Source organism: Herpailurus yagouaroundi, unplaced genomic scaffold, assembly GCF_014898765.1.
Source record: "Herpailurus yagouaroundi ecotype Mexico unplaced genomic scaffold, PumYag 67700, whole genome shotgun sequence".
Classification (NCBI taxonomy): Eukaryota; Metazoa; Chordata; class Mammalia; order Carnivora; family Felidae; genus Herpailurus; species Herpailurus yagouaroundi.
The window spans coordinates 8,197,687-8,215,397 of NW_024420499.1; the positions used below are offsets into that span (position 1 = coordinate 8,197,687).

At 36.3% G+C, this 17,711-nt stretch overlaps 1 protein-coding gene across 1 annotated transcript in view; it reads right to left on the reverse strand.

Annotated features, from left to right (window-relative positions):
• LOC121025714 (small ubiquitin-related modifier 2-like) overlaps nt 1-17,711 on the reverse strand; it is a 156,847-nt gene continuing 139,136 nt past the window's right edge. Inside the window, exon 4 of the mRNA XM_040468401.1 lies at nt 1-989. Coding sequence (XP_040324335.1) covers nt 566-853 — 288 coding nt within the window. The 5' untranslated portion in view covers nt 854-989 and the 3' untranslated portion in view covers nt 1-565. The remainder of the gene's footprint in view (nt 990-17,711) is intronic.

A 17,711-nucleotide genomic window follows, 5' to 3' on the forward strand; every position in this document is an offset into this window, starting at 1 on the left:
CATTTTAAACACGGAGTTTATTTAAACAACAAGACATTTTACTTGAAAGGAAAGCTATCTAGGATTCAGTTTTATCCCTACCTAAAGACAGATTGCCCTATATGTAACAGCTATGTACAAAAAATTATAAACTTAGTTTTTCAATCATAAATGAAAAACATTAAAATTCTCCAATCTAACAAGGTATGCAAGGGTTTTTATGTTGCTCTTTGTTTTGTTAAGCAGTGAGAGCAAAACAACTTACTGGAATATAAAGAGCTGAATGAACACGCCACTAGTGGAGAAAAGGAGCATTTTCACAGAAATGGGGTATTTGCCCTTCCCATCTCCATTTGATGTCAATAAAAACATACTATTGGCCAATTAGTTAAAAAAATGCAATATGCTTGTGCACATACACAGTTACTTTTATATCCAGTAAATGAACAGGGAAGGGGAAAATGAAATACTAGAGAAAACTATACTGTAGTAAGGCTGTGGTGGAACCAAATTGCGGTTTTCTAATTGAGAATGTCTTCTTGATCTGGAAGGACAGAATTCTGGAGTAAAGTAGCAGGTTCCATTATTAGTAGACACCTCCTGTCTGCTGCTGGAACACATCAATTGTATCTTCATCCTCCATTTCCAACTGTGCAGGTGTGTCTGTTTCATTGATTGGCTGCCCATCAAATAGAAACCTGATCTGCCTCATTGACAGACCCTGTCGTTCACAATAGGCTTTCATTAGTTTACTAAGTGGTGTATGCCTCTTAATCTTAAACTGTACCACAGAATCATCCTGCCCTGCCACCTTCAAATTAATATGGTCATTGCTCCTAGTCTTGACACCTTCCTTGGGCTTTTTGTCAGCCATGGCGAGCGCTGGAGTCTCCTCAGCTGTGGCTTCACAAAAAAGGTATCAGGTCCACACCCAATGAGCACACAAGCAGTACTGGGAGCGGCAGAAGGAAGAGGCAACCCAAATATTGTTACTGACAAATCTGGAACAGCTGCATCAAAAACACAATATCCAAATGGTCAGTAAGACAATAAATAGACACTCAATTTTGTTATCAAGTAAAGGCAACTTAAAATAACAATCAGAGAATACTCTACATCCATTGAGGAGTGCTAAAATTAAAAAAAATAGAACCTGTCCCACATTGCTGGTGGGAACATAAATTGATAGAATTACTTTGGAACATTGATGGGCTATACATATTACAGTTTATCGTATTACCCAGTAATTCCAGTCAGGTATATATACACAACAGAAATGCCTATATATGTGACCCAAAATAAAAGTATGAGAGTGTTCATGGCAACGTTATTTGTAGTAAATAATGAAAATAGTAAACAACCCAAATGCTTATCAACAATAGAGTGAACTAGTGATGTTATATATTCATCCAATAAAATTGTAGCAGCAATGGAAAGGAATGAAGTACTATTACAAACAACATGGATACATTTCACAAATATAATATTGAACAAGATAACTTAGATACAAAAGGATATACATGTATGATTCTATTTATGAAAAGTTCAAAATTAGGCAAAACTCATCTATGGTTTTAGAAGTCAAAATAGTGGTTTACATTGCAGAGTAGTGACTGAGAGGGACATGGAGGAAGCTCTGGGGTGCACATGCTGTTTTATATCTTGACCTGGGTGTTGGTTCCATGGGTGTGTTTATTTTGTAAACAAAAATATCAAGCTGTACACTGAAATGCATATACTTTACTGTATGTATGTTGTATTTCAATAAAAATATTTACAAAAAACCTGATGACATCCAGAGCTGGAAAGGATGGGTGGAAATAGATACTCTTGCACATTTTTATTGAAAGTTGATTGCTACATCCCTTTTGAACATTGGAAGTTATATTTAGGGAAATTTCAAATATGCCTGTCATTGACCAAGAAATTTCACTTCTGGAAATCTATCTAAGTAGTCAATATGATTGTTTGCTTACGATTTCTGATTCTCACTCTATGTGTGTGGTTGGACTGTCCTCAACTTCCTTAGATTTAGGCATTGCCATAGACTGACTTTGGCCAAAGAAATTTGAGTGGAAGTGACATTCCCACAAACAAAATAAAAATGACCAATGGTTACACAAAAACCAAACAGCCCTCCTCTGCGCCCCCCCTCCCAAATTCCCTGACCTCTTTAACAATTAACTAAATCCAAATGTTAATAATAATAGTAATAATAAAGGGATTTCATTTTTACCTATTTGGATATACAAATTAGAAAAAGAAAGACCTAGCACAATGTTGCAATGGGGCAAGAAACTGAACACTGTTGGGCTCATGCCCCAGGTCACACAGGTGGAAAACAGGGAAGCCCAAATCAGAACCCATGTCTATCTGTATTCACAGCAGGTGGGCCTGCTCTTCCTGTCACTCATTACTCACTCCTGGTCTACCATCTTTGTGATAGAATCTTTGGTGGTAGCCCTAACCATGCTACAAATTGTGTCATGAGCTACATTTCAAATCACTAATTCTTACACTACCTCTAAATCTGTTTCAAAAGTAGAAATTACAAATGTGTTGCAGCTATAACTGCAGCTTGCATTGCTAGTTGGCAAGAAATCAGACTCTGAACCACCAGTCAACTAAACCACCATGTCTATAATGCAGTCTTTTTGGATTCAGGGACAGTTTCTCACCATAAATGAAAAATAAGTAGAGAGTTGTGACATGATGGGGTCAGTTTTTATGGTGTCAGTTTTTAGTGCCATTTCCCCCCCAAAAGGAATAATTTAACCATGCTATTTTTGAATTTTATCCTTTAATATAATTTGATATCACTCCATATCACTTCAAGGATTTTGACTTCAATCATTGTATTAGGCTACTTTAGTGTTCCGTTGTATGTATGTGTATATGTATACAGCTAAATACTTCATACAGTATCATAACCACTAAGAAAAAAATTTAATATCTTCTTTCTCTTTTCCTCATTCTTTCTTTCTCCCCTCCCCTCCCCTCCATGGTCTCTCTTCTCAGAAAGCATAGAAATACTGATAAATAGCAGCTGCTGACCAGAGCTAGTCATCTACATAGGTAGATGACAAGGAAGACACCTGCAAGGCAGTCAGGCAATTGGAGACAAAAGATGTATAGGCTGCACTGCTCACCCATGGAAAATTCCATTAACTAAAGATAAGGATGTATGTGTATGTGTTCATGTTGGAGAAGATGTGGTGTGTCTAATGAAATGGGATATATCATTTTCAGTTCCTTTTACTCTAATTATAACACTGTGATCTGAAGAGAGACGACAAGAGAAATGTACTCCAAGCAGTCAGACAACTCTTGATATCAAGTACTTTTGCAGCACTGTATAACCAAATCAGCCCTATGGAAAATTCCATCTTCACCTAAGGATAAGGCTGTGTGTGTGTGTATGTGTGTGTGTGTAACAAAATGTCAGAGGCCATTTTCAGCTTTAAAAAAGATGCTGAAAATTACAAAGAATGAAATATATATAATTAGTAATATTATTAGCCAGAAACATTTGGTATTAATATTTAGTTCTAGGGGCACCTGGGTGGCTCAGTCAGTTAAGCATCTGACTTTGGCTCAGATCATGATCTCACGGTGTGTGAGTTTGAGCCCCACATAGGGCTCTGTGCTGACAGCTCCAAGCCTGGAGCCTGCTTAGGATTCTGTGTCTCCCTCCCTCTCTCTCCCTGGGTCCCTCCCCTGCTTGCTCTTTGTCTCTCTCTAAAATAAACATTAAAAAATATTTAGTTCTATAAACTTCCACATTTCTATTCTATGGCTGTGGCTTGAATTGTATCCCCCTAACAGATATGTTGAAGTCCTAATACCTGTTACCTGTGAATGTGACCTTATGTAGAAATAGAGCCTTAGTGATATAATCAAGTTAAGATGAGATCATACTGGTTTAGGATCCTAATCCAGTATGACTGGTGTCCTTATAAGGAGACAAGAGAGATATACGGACAGAAAGAGAGAAATGCCATGGGAAGACACAGACACAAAGGGGAGAAGGCCATTTGAAGACAGAGGCAGAGATTGGAATGATATACTTACAAGCCAAGGAATGCTAATAGTTGCCAGTAACTACCAGACGTTAGAAAAGGCAAGGAAGAATTCCTCCCCTACAGCCCTCAGAGAGAGCATGGACCTGCTGACACCTTGATTTTTGACTTCTAGCCTTCATAACTGTGAATAAATTTCTCTTGGTTCAACCCACCTAGTTTGTGATATTTTGTTGTGGCAGTTCTAGGAACTAATACACTGTTGATACATTTTAAATAAACTATTTGAAAATAATTGGAAAAAACCTCCACAGTATATTTAATATACTTCCATGCTCATACTGTCTATATCATTACTTTGTTAATTGGTTGCAGAAGGAATAATTTCTGCATATCTTTAAATTTTTAATTTCATTTATTTTTCTGAGTATATAGGTAGTATATGTTTTTAGATAAACAAATAGCAGGATAAATCTGTAAAATAATATTTAATTGCCCTGTGACCCCATTCCTAGGCCCCTTTCCAAGATATCTATAAATAATTTTGTTATATATTACTCCAGATATTTTTCACTTCAGATTCAGTACCAAGAGAAATGTAAGTCTCATTTCCTCTTTCTCTCTGTCACTGTGAGATGCATATGTTTTATTGGTATAGGATATAAGAATAAGAATGCTTATATTTTTATTGAAGTGTAGTTAATATACAATATTATGTTAGCTTCAGGTGGACAACATAGAGTTTTAACATCTCTGTACATTACAAAATGGTTATAATAAATCTAGCTACCATCTGTCACCATACAAAATTGTCACAGTATTATTAGCTATATTCTCTATGCTGTAAATTACATCCCCATGTCTTATTTGTTTTATAACTGGAAGTTTATACCGTTTAATCCCCTTCCTCTATTTTGTCCAACTCCTCCCACCTCCTCTCTGGCAACCACCAGATTGTTCTCTGTATCTAGGAGTCTATTTCTGTTTTGTTGGTTCATTTGTTTTGTCTTTTAGATTCCACATATAAGTAAAATCATATGGTATTTGTCTTTCTTTCACTTATTTAACTTAGCATAATATCCTCTAGGTCCATCCATATTGCTGCAAATGGTAATATTTCATTTTTTTATGACTGAGTCATATTCCATTGTATATACATACCACATCTTCTTTAGCCATTCATCCACCGAATGTCACTTAGGTTGCTTCTGTATCTTGGCTATTGTAAATAATGCTGCAATGAACATAGGATTCCACATATCTTTTTAAATTAATGTTTTAGTTTTCTTCAGATAAATACCCAAAAGTGGAATTGCTGGATAGTATAAGAATGCTTAGTGAAGCATTGTCTATAATGGCAAAATATTGGAAGGTAATATCCACCAATGGGTGGAAGCTTGAACCAATTGTTGTATATTCATTATAAAACATTTTCTTCAGCTATCAGAGAAAGAATAAGTTACATCTAGATTAATGACTTGGAGAGATATTCATGATATGCCAAGTAAAATACATACACACACATAGAATATTGATAAAAGTATGAAATAATACATAGTAGATTTCTGAAGTTTGGAAGTAAGGAAGGAAAAGGTATCTATATGTGAAATTATATGTTTTGTATTGTTTTATTCCAGTATTTTTAGTGAACACATGCTAATTTTATAATTCTTGAAGTACATTTGATCACGGTTTGAAAAAATATAAAAATTTGAAAACCTTTTATTTAATATGAATATATCAATTGAAGAAGATATTATCATTTATTATAAACTTAAAACTTCTAATAACCTTAGTACCTAAAAGTAAAAAAAATAACATATTGCATAAACTCTGATTATTTAGTGCCATGAACATAGAAAATATGTTTAACTTATGAGTCATTTCACAGAAAAATCTCTATTTGTAATATACACTTATTTCCTTAGAAGGGCCAAAACATCATTCCAGTAATATGAATTATGAAATTTTATTTATTCAAAAATCCTCATTGATGACAGATAAAGTTTGGATGAAATTACTTAGGAGGTGTTGTAATAGGATTTGCAGAAGCCAGAAAAAAGGATGTTACAAACAGCTCTTTTGAGAGGCTTTTCAGGGTCATTTACTTGCTTCTGCGATGTGTTTCCTTTTCAAATTTCTATTTTACCATGTAATTTTGGAGTAGCTCCTGATTATAGTAAATGACCATTGTTCTACAAAATTTGATATCTTAGCAAAATGAAATAGCCTCTGTCACATTAATTTTCTTCTTGTCAACACGCTGCTATCATCATGGTCTTCACTCTAATTTATTGTGGGGGGGTATAACAGTGTCAGTATTTTCCCAGTCTGCTAAAGACTGGTAAATGACTGAGAACTGTTATAGTGTGTATATTACAAGTGGTGTTGCCATGATGTCCCAGAAATTATCTGCAGCAGATTTTACTGGTCATGATCACAGCTTAGTGGATCACAATGTCTGTATGCACAATGCATTAAATAGAATAATAAATTGAATGCTTCCTGTGTGCCAGGAACTGTGTTAAGCAATGCACAAGCATAATACCATTTAAAATAAATGATTATCCAACTAGACAGGTATTATCTGTACTTTAAACCAAAGCTCAGGGTTTAAGCCATTTGTTAGGTAGCAAATATCAAAGCTAGGGCTTGAATTTAAGGCTTATGAACTGCAGCTGTTATAAGCTGTATTATTTCCAATAGTATCTGAGATATACATTACTGGAGTTCAACAGTACCTGGTTCTCCTCCATTTTATGCACCTCAGGAGGGTATATTTCCTAGTCCTCTTGTATTTAGGGCCATCTAACTAGTTCTAGACAACAGGCTATAAACAAATTATATTTTTTGTTTTCAGGTAGAAATATTTAATTGCTAAGATGTTCATCATAACTTACTATCAGGGAAATGCAAATCAAAACTACATTGAGATATTACCTCACAACTGTCAGAATGGCTAAAATCAACAAAACAAGAAACAACAGGTATTGGCAAGGATGTAGAGAAAAGGAACACTCATGTACTATTGGTCAGATTGCAAACTGGTACAGCCACTGTGGAAAACAGTACCGGGCTTCCTCAAAAAGTTAAATAGAACTACCCTATGATCCAGCAATCACACTACTGGGTATTTACCCAAAGAATATGAAAACACTAATTCATAGTGATACATGCACTATGCTTATAACAGCATTATCTACAATAGCCAAATTATGGAAGGTGACCAAGTGTCAATCAACTGACACATGGATAAAGAAGAGGTGGAATACACACACACACACACACACACACACACACACACACACACAGAGGAATATTATTCAGCCATAAAAAAGAAGGAAATCTTGCCATCACAACAACATAGATGGAACTAGAGATTGTAATGCTAAGTGAAATAAGTCAGTCAAAGAAAGACAAATACCATGTGATTTCACACGTATGTAGAACTTGAGAAACAAAACAAATGAACAAAGGGAAAGAGAGAGAGAGAAATCAAGAAACATACTGTTCACTATAGAGAATGGACTGATGGTTACCAGAGGGGAGGGGATGGGGAGATGGGTTAAATAGGTGATGGGAATTAAGGAAGACGCTTGTCATAATGAGCACAGGGTGAAGTATGGAGTTGTTGAATCACAATATTGTACACCTGAAACTAATATAACACTGCATATGTTAACTAACTGGAATTAAAATAAAAAAACTTAAAAAATAAATATTTAATTGCTAATGTGCAACTCTCCACCTCTCTTCTCTAGTTGTAGCAACTTGAGGAGACATTGTGTTGAGATGCTAGAGCTTCAAGTTTAAAGTAGCTTGATTATTCAGTCACCATATAGAGGGAAGATATTCTGGAGAGTTGCCTAAATTAACAGTGATGTAATTTCTGCAAGTCAGAAGCATGCTTTTGTTGTGTTAAACTACTGAGATTGTAGGACTGTTTGTTACTATAGCCTAGCTTAACCCACCTGATTAATAAAGAAGCTGGTATTAAAAGTGCATTATTGATACAATGAAAACCTGAAGTGTGACATCGGCTAAGTGGTTTTGTGGTAGGAGTTTTCAGTGATGAAAATTTGGTGAAATTATAACTTATAATAGACTTAGCACATATGATTGGGGAGTTTGCAGGTATAAGGGAAGTGTTTGGAAAACAATGCTAGTAGGGAAATATTATAGGGGAAGAGGCTAGAAAAAAATGTAAGTACTGTTTATAGTAGTGATAGTGTTTGTTGATTGCTGCTGGTTTGACTGGTATGATGGCTCATTTTATGTGTCAACTGGACTGGGCTAAGGGATGCCCACTTAGCTGGTAAAACATTTTTTTCTGGGTGTGTCTGTGAGGAAGTCTCCAGAAGAGACTAGCATTTGAATCAGTACACTGAGTAAATATTGCCCTCACCAATGTGGGTGGGAATCCATCAATCTGTTGAGGGCCTGAATGGAACGAAAAGGTGAAGAAAGGGTAATTCATTCTCTCTGCTTAGGCTGAGAGACACTCTTTTTCTCCTGTCCATGTATATCAGCCCACCTCGTTCCTGGGCTTTCAGATTCAGACTGGGAATTGCACCATCAGCCCCCGATTCTTAGGCCTTCAGAGGCAGACTGAATTACACCACTGACTTTCCTGTTTTTTCAGCTTGCAGATGGCAGACTGAGGGACTTCTTGGCCTTCATAACAGCATGAGACAAGTCCTATAATAAGCCTCCTTTTATATATATATCTATAAATGCCCTATTGGCTTTGTTTCCCTGGTGAGCCTAGATTAGTATAATTGGCAAGAATAGTACAGGAAAGAGGTGAACTCAGTAAAGAATTAGGTGATTTGCAAACAGAAATAAAGGGGAATAGAAAGTATATGAATTTCAGATATTTTATGGTTGGAAAACTCAACTGGGTTTCAATGTCAAACTGTAAAGAAAAAAAGATTGAGAAAGCTTGTGATGGGCAATACCCATTAAGCGGTTTCAAATTATTAAAATGTACTGGGGGAAAATTAGACTAATGGTGTGACACCCTATAAAACTTTTCAAATAAATAAAATACTTAGGGTAAACATTATCTTTTTTTTATTTTTTAAAAAAAATTTTTTTTCAACGTTTTTTATTTTATTTTTTTGGGACAGAGAGAGACAGAGCATGAACGGGGGAGGGGCAGAGAGAGAGGGAGACACAGAATCGGAAACAGGCTCCAGGCTCCGAGCCATCAGCCCAGAGCCCGACGCGGGGCTCGATCTCACGGACCGCGAGATCGTGACCTGGCTGAAGTCGGACGCTTAACCGACTGCGCCACCCAGGCACCCCATGGTAAACATTACCTTAACGAGGTGGTCTTTTCACAGAAGACTGACAACCTCAAGTTAATCCACGTTAAAGAAACATGGAGATATGGGGGCAAGAAAGAAAAACACAAGCTATAGTAAATTGGAGAACTATGCCTGCAAAAGAAGTATGGGTGTAGTTACTGGTACACGTTGCTGACTGAAACGAAAGCTAAAGTTTTGAGACAATTGAACTGTTAAACAAATCATAATCCTGAATGAAGAAAGCCTGTGAAAAAGACTTAAACCAATCCTTGGACCTTCAGAATTAAAACAGTCTAGGCCATCAAACTCAATTTAGGCCTTATGAATTAAAACAATCATTAGGCTACCAAAATTCTACAGACAAGAAGGCGGCTGAGGAAGATGCATACCCCCCAAGGAAGACATCTTCCGTAATGCTCACTTCAGATATAAAGGAGGAATAGAAAAGGAAGGTGAGGATGAATCATGCGGCCACAGAGAACAATTACCACAAAAACTGATACAGAGAAAAGAATCATGGCCTAATGAAGGAACACCTCCATTCTCCTGGGTAAGAGATATTCACAATACCTGCTATATATGTGTGACTTCTTTTTGTCTCCCATTACTTGTCTCTGCAAAGGAGAGTATTTAGAATGGTTATTCTCTCCTTGTTCCACAATTGTATATTAGGATCAGGTAGAGGGCAGAAGACTTGACCTTTTAATTCATAGGTCTCAGGAGTAAGGGGAGCCACAGCTTGACCTGATGGAAGAAATACTGCAAATCATCTGCAGATTCTGGGCTTTCAAAATGTGCCTGAATGGGATTTGTAGTGTCTTCCTTGGAGAGGAGGTAAGTATGTTTTCCCCGTGGAAAGAAGAATGAAGCAAATATTTGGTAGACTGTGATGCAGATTATTAGTGCTTACCAATATCAATTTCTCCTCTACCTCTTGGGCATACAGAAGATCATATTTATCATCTTTTTGAATGTAAATAGGGCCATAAATAAATTTCAAAATAAATGTAGTAGATATTGTAGATTGTCCATTCTACCCTTCTAACTGCAATTAGAGCTCTGACAGTGAATTAGATTCTACTAATTAGATAGACTTGTTGGATTATTTGTGAGGTAGAAGTGAGGCTAGTAATGAGGACTAATGCTGGCCAATGGGCTATGAGGACAAGTGACATTCTCTTCTAGGCAGGAACATTTAATTGCTTTGTGTACTTTCCTCCCTTTTTGTGGCAAAAGAGAGGTCTTAGCTTGAGATAGCAGTGCCACAACTCAAAGAAACTGAAGAGTTACCACTTGGAGGAGAACGGCCCTATGGAGCCATTTGATTATGTTGAGATGTTTGGGCTGTTTGTTACCATGGCCTATCCTATTCCTTTCACAGTTATGAAACAATTGTTATTATTATAAAAATATTAAGTATAGAAAGAAATTAGAAAGATTAAGTATCTCCCAAACATCTTCAAAAGAATAGGTATCTCTTATGCTATACAAATAAATCCAGGCCCACACAAAGATATTAAATTAATTTTATGAAGACAGCAAAACCTTAACAAAAACCTGGTAAAGATAACTAAAAATAATAGACTAATTGCACTTTTGAGTAGAAGTACATAAATTTTAAAATAAATGCAGTAGATAGTATGAATTGTCCATTCTACCCTTCTAATTGCAGTTAGAGTTCTGATAGTGATTTATTGCCTCATTCAAACAGTAAACAATCCTGTGTTGCAAAATGTATAATAATATTATATGATAAAGGACTATGAGAATAAACAAAATAAGTGATAAGTCTATATGCTGTATGCTGTTTGATAAGATCTTGCTCATCCCTTGATATAGGTATCTAATACGTTATGCAGTCCAGATTATTTTTCTTTAGGGAATTCTGCCTCTTCTTAGATGTCTGGAAAGGATACAATGAGGTTATGCCTAGAAATTATAATTTTGCTCCTGTTTTTATTATATTTATATTTTCACTGTGTGTGCTGGCTGATTTTTGTTTGTGGACAGGGGATCTATTGATTTTTGTGTATTTACTTTTTGCTATAATACCTTACTTCAATAGCCTTCTCATCATTTTCAGACTATTCTACTTGGATGATTACACTTACAGATTTTCTGAAATAGTTTTAAATAAACATTGTGCCCCATAATTTCATTGTTAAATGCTTTAAATCATAATACCAAAAAGATAAAATAGCACCCTCACTTTCAGACTTTGCCTTTCTAAGCAATACTCTACTCTCTTCTTTTTTTTTTTTTTTAATTTTTTTTTTCAACGTTTATTTATTTTTGGGACAGAGAGAGACAGAGCATGAACGGGCGAGGGGCAGAGAGAGGGAGACACAGAATCGGAAACAGGCTCCAGGCTCCGAGCCATCAGCCCAGAGCCTGACGCGGGGCTCGAACTCACGGACCGCGAGATCGTGACCTGGCTGAAGTCGGACGCTTAACCGACTGCGCCACCCAGGCGCCCCAACTCTACTCTCTTCTAAGAGTTCATTTTATTCAGAGAACTGAGCTCCAAGAAGCATGATTTTGGAAGAACATTGTGTCCTTCTAATCCAGCTTTACCATGGGTTCTTCCAGAAGAACTAACATCTAGAAACCTTTGGGTATGGGAAAAAGGGAATTTTAACTCATATTAAAAATTCACAATTACTTACTTCTTTGCAGTTAGATAAGTAGGTTTCAAGTAGGAATTCAACTTATTCAAATGGAATTTAGTAGTTATGGAATTTATGGTTGTGATACTATGATTGCTTCTGCATTTCTATGGCTTTTCGGTTTCTAATGTATTTTCTACATGCTTTCTCATTTAATTCTCATAAAAATATGAGCTGTAGAATTATTAGGTATCTCTTTGATGTTTTTGTTGTGAGTTTCAAATATGAAAATTCACATGAAATTCCAAAGTACAATATCTGGAAAGAAAATAATCACTCAGCAAAATTTCCTTTTTATTACTACTACTACTGCTGTATGACTAGATACCTATATCTAATTTTGTCTATCTTATTAAGTCTACAATGACTTTTTTTTTAGTAATATAAAAAACATGTTTATCACTCCCAGGATATGATGGAAAACTTTTGTTTTACATATACATATACATATACATATACATATACATATACATATACATATATATATATGTATATATATGGATGATTTTTTAATTATAATTCAAGCATCAGAGCCCTGCAGACACACGCAGGGAGAAAGTTAATGGTTGTCAATAATAAACTTTCTTGATTTTATTCATTTAGCATAATAAATAAATAAATAAATAAATAATAAATAAATAAAGGTATATCAGAATACAACCAAGTATGACATTGTTTTGGGATAACCTAGATTGAATGTGTACATATATGCATAGGTGCCTATGCACATATGTGTATCAAAACAAGTCATCTTAAATTTCATTATTCTTTTTTTTAAAATAATATAATTTGTCAAATTGGTTTCCATACAACACCCAGTGCTCATCCCAACAAGTGTCCTCCTCAATGCCCATCACCCACTGTCCCCTCTCCCCCATCCCCCATTAACCCTCAGTTTGTTCTCAGTATCCAAGAGTCTCTTATGGTTTATCTCCCTCTAAGAATTGCACAAGTGGTTGGTATTTTGCTTGTCAGGTGCCTCTGAAGTATGAGAATAACAAATGGGATGCAGAAGGTAAGAAATCTTCCAGGAATTTACAAACATGGCTTTGTGTTAAAGAATTACATCTTAGGGTGGGAGGTTGGGCAAAAGGGATGAAGGAGACAGGGAGATACAGTCTTCCAGTTATGGAATGAATAAGTCACAGGAGTAAAAGGCACAACATAAGAAATATAGTCAATGATATAGTAATATAGTGATGTAACAGGATAGATGGTAGCTACACTTGTGTTGAAAGACATTACACTTTATATTCTCTGTAAGTAACAAAGTGATTGTGATTGAATAAAATAGTGTTGCCCAGTGGGCATGCATTATGAAAGCTTTGGAAGATCTGAAGATACATCTGTGAATTTATTACATTCTATATCAAATAACTATAATTTGAATACCATAACTACTTATAACCCACCGTACCTATTAAAATTATACTCAAAACTGAATGCAATTAATCATAAGTACAACCAACCATAATTACGTAATATCAAACATTACCTGTAACCAAAACTACCACCAACGATCTCCAGTGGTCACAACTAGTTACCACAAGTAGCTAGTAGCCATGTTTAATAGCCATGGCTAGGTAGCAGTCATGAATGGTGTCCATTGCTAATTGGTTGCCATAACTATTTACAATGAATAGTTAGCTATGGTGACTATGTTTGGCTAGAATTAACTAGAATTATTCACAACTAGGACCCACAACTATTTAGTAACTAAAAATAACTATATTAACTGCAATTACTTATAGATAGCCATAAGTAGCTTAACTGTATCTATAACCATAACTTTATAACTATAGCTAACTATAGCAATAACTACAATGATAATAACAATGATAACTATTACTGACTATAATATAACCATATCTGAAACAAAAAATGATGATATAGAAACTGACTACCAAAAGATCTCCTAAATTCTCTATAACTGCATTTGATATTGGGATGTAAGAATGCAGTAATGTGGGGAAGAAGGGAATGTTCGGTGCTTTGGGAAAGCTGGAATGTGAAGAGAAAGTGTAGGTCCTGCTCTGAGGTTTATGCTCTTTTGGATGAGCTGCTGCCTGGATAAGACAAAAATAAAGTAGCCAACTTTGAGACCCTAATTGGCTGAGAGCTGTGGATTCCAACTGCCTAGTAGCATATAGGGCTAGAGGAGAATGAGTGACTGTCAATTCTAGGAATGAGGATTGGGATAGACGTTAGAACATGAATGCTAACTGACCAAGTGCATGAGTGTAATAGTTGTAAGGACTGGGTTGGTGAAGTAATACTATCAACTGAAAAGTATTTCCCAGTCCAAGAAGGCAGGAAAGGGTGCATAATTGAGAGTGTGTTGTTGAAAGGCTTTATTTAAATAATAATAATAATAATGATGGGAGAAGAGTGGTAAGTAAGAGTGAAGGGTTGATTGGATGTGAACATTATTTCTCTTTACGTAGAGCCACTTCTGATTTCACTGACTGTTCCTTTATTCTGGGAGCAGTTATGCAAACAGAAAAATGGCATATGACATCTTAATCATGCTGCAACAGAGATAATCAAAGACATTTTCTACCATTCAGTGAGGTCAAAGTGAGTTGGTGTCCACTCCAGGTTGATTGGTGTAGGGGTGACTTTGATAACTCCCCTAGAGAAGTTTTTCTGAATCTCTGGGAAGTCAGCTACCCAGTGACTTTTATCTGCATGACACTTCCTCTGTACCTTAGTTTTTCTGGAACATTCTCTCATCTATGTATATGGCTGGTAGGCTTAGTAACTTGGATAAAGTATTCTCATGCCCACTAACATGAGCTTGTAGCAGCAACTTTATTTTAGAGTGGGGTGGCAACTTTTTTTAAACCTCATGTCTTAATTCCATGTTATGGTGAGTTGGTATTGGACAATTGAATGGTATTTGGGGTGGTGCCAGATTTAGAGGTCACTAGTGGGTCACATGGGTAGTGGCTGGGTTATTCCAACTGCGCACCTGTAATAAGGGCTTGCAGACATGGTAAACCAATCATGAAACTGTAAACATTAGGCCTCTGATGGGTTTAGCACAGGGACTTCCAACTGCTTGGTGACAGATGAAATATAGGAAAGATGAGTGACAGTCAATAATAAAACCGTGGTCTGGAGCAGGGGAACTATATTTGGAAGTGGGAGTGGGGAATATTGCTCAGTGATTACGTGTACTTAGTGGGGCTTTTTACAAAAAACTATGTGTAATTGGGGATGGAGTGGTGAGATGGGACCAAAGCAGGGTCCTCCTAAACCTGGGTAGCTCCTGCCTGTGGGGGGATGTCATCATCCTTGCCGGTGCCACTCTTCAGAAGGCTCCAATATGGTAGAAGTTAAACAATGCAAGTTTTTCCAAAAATCAGAAGTATCTTTTGAATATCTGGCAGCATTTCTTTATATTGTGTGACCACAAAAGCAGAAATATGAATTAGGAGTAGGAATTTAGAGTGTACATGTATTCAACAGAAGGCACTGTTAGGGCTTTTCTAGAAATGGAAATGACAGTTTTACACTGTGAGCTAACTGCCACTGCTAAGTGTTTAAGCAAAGACTAGACAAACCATTGTCAGGGATCCTGTAAATAGGATTAAGTAGTTGAATGGATGGCTTTTTCTATCCTTCTAACAAATAATCCTTAGGATGTATACCTGATGAAAAAAAATAAAGCAAAAGATCCACCAAAGCAGCCATATAACTAGCCACCAAACAGCATTCATATATCTACATCCCATAGTCCATTCTCATTATTCTGCTTACTTGATCTTTCATTAGCAATGGACACAGTTGATCACACCCTGCTTCCTGACATACTATCTTCACCTGAATTCTTGGAAACCATACTTTCCTAGGTTTTCTCCTATCTTCCTGATGGCTCTTTCTTAGACCCCCTTGCTGGATCCTCCTCATCTCTACATCTTCTAAACACTGGAGGACAGCCTGTGGATGTCTTCTCTTTTCTACTTACAATCACTCCCTATATGATCTTGTCCTGGATTATGCTTTATGTATCACCTATCTTCTAGTGACCCCCAGGTTCATATATCCTGCCTAAACCCCTGTCTTGAACTTTTAGTTTATATATCCAGTTGCCTTCTGAGCATCTCCAACTCTCTGTCCACTTCTGGGAAGATGGAGTAGATGTGATTTCCCATATTCCTTTCACTAGGTGAAACTAAAACCCCTTGACATTATATACAAAACACACACAAAAAGACTCTGAAATGTAGACAGAAACCAGATTGATTAGGGACCTCAGGACCCAAAGAACAACATAAGAGTGGGGTCTCTCTGGGTTTTCTTTTTGCTTTATGCATACCAGATATGGAAGTGAAGAAGCCAGCAACCCAGAAAATTCAACAGATGCAGACAGAAAAGCTCCAATAAAAGCCTGTTCTTTCCAGCCAAAGGAAAAAAAGAAAGAGCCCAAAAAGACCAAATTTTTACACAATAACTGCTCTACTCCAGCCAAACATCATAGAAAAAAATTGTGCCCCATTTTCACCCATGCCAGCACCTAGATCTTCACTCTCCTGGGGTTATAACAAAACACCTCAAACCCCATTGGGATGGTGTCAAAGAAGACCAAGTAGAGAGCCTAGAATTTTCATCTTTGTTAGCCAGAAATTATCTAAATATACCAATTAAAAACAAATATTGGACAAATGGATTAGAAACATGACATAATTATATGTTGTCTGCAAGAAATTCACTTCACATATATAAGCATTCATCGGAGATATTGCAGGTATGGCTGTAGCTTGCTGTTGTCAGCGCAGAGCCCGCTTCAGATCCTGTCCCCCGCTCCCTCTCTCAAAAATAAATAAACATAAAAAAATAAAAACAATATGTATACCTTAATTTATAAATACTTTATTGTTGAAAATTGCTAACTATGATTTGTGCTTTTGGTGAGATATAATCGTTTTGCTGGTAGAGGGTCTTGCCTTGATGTTGATGGCTGCTGACTGATCAGGGCGGTGGTTGCTGAAATTGGGGTGGCTGTGGCAATTTTTAAAAATAGGACAATAAAGTCTGTCCCATTGATTGACTCTTCCTTTCACAAGTGATTTCTCTGTAGTATGTGATGTTGTTTCATAGCATTTTCCCCACAGTGGAACTTCTTTCAAATTGGAGTCAATCCTGTCAAGTCATGCCACTGCTTTATCAACTAAGTTGATGCAATATTCTAAATCCTTTGTTGTCATTCCAACATTCTTCACAGCATCTTCACTAGGAGTAGATTCCATTTCAAGAAGCCATTTTTTTTCCTCACTCATAAGAAGCAACTAACTACTCATCCCTGAAAACTTTATCATGACATTGAAGAAATTCTATCACATCTTCAGGCTGTACTTCTAATTCTAGTTCTCTTGCTATTTCCCTTGCACATGGAGTTACTTCCTCCACTGAAGTTTTGAAACACTCAAAGTCATCCATGAAGGTTGGAATAAACTTCTTTTTAACTTCTGTTAATGTTGATATTTTGACCTTTTCTCATGAATCACACATGATCTTAATGTCATTTATAATGGTGAATCCTTTCCAGAAGGCTTTAAATTTATTTCACCCATTTACATCAGAGGAATCACTATCTATGGCAGCTGTAACATTATGAAATGTATTTTTTCAATTGTAAGCCTTAAAAGTCAAAATTATTCCTTGATCCATGGGCTATGGAATGGATATTGTATTAGCAGGCACGAAAACAACATTAATCTTTTACATCTCCATCA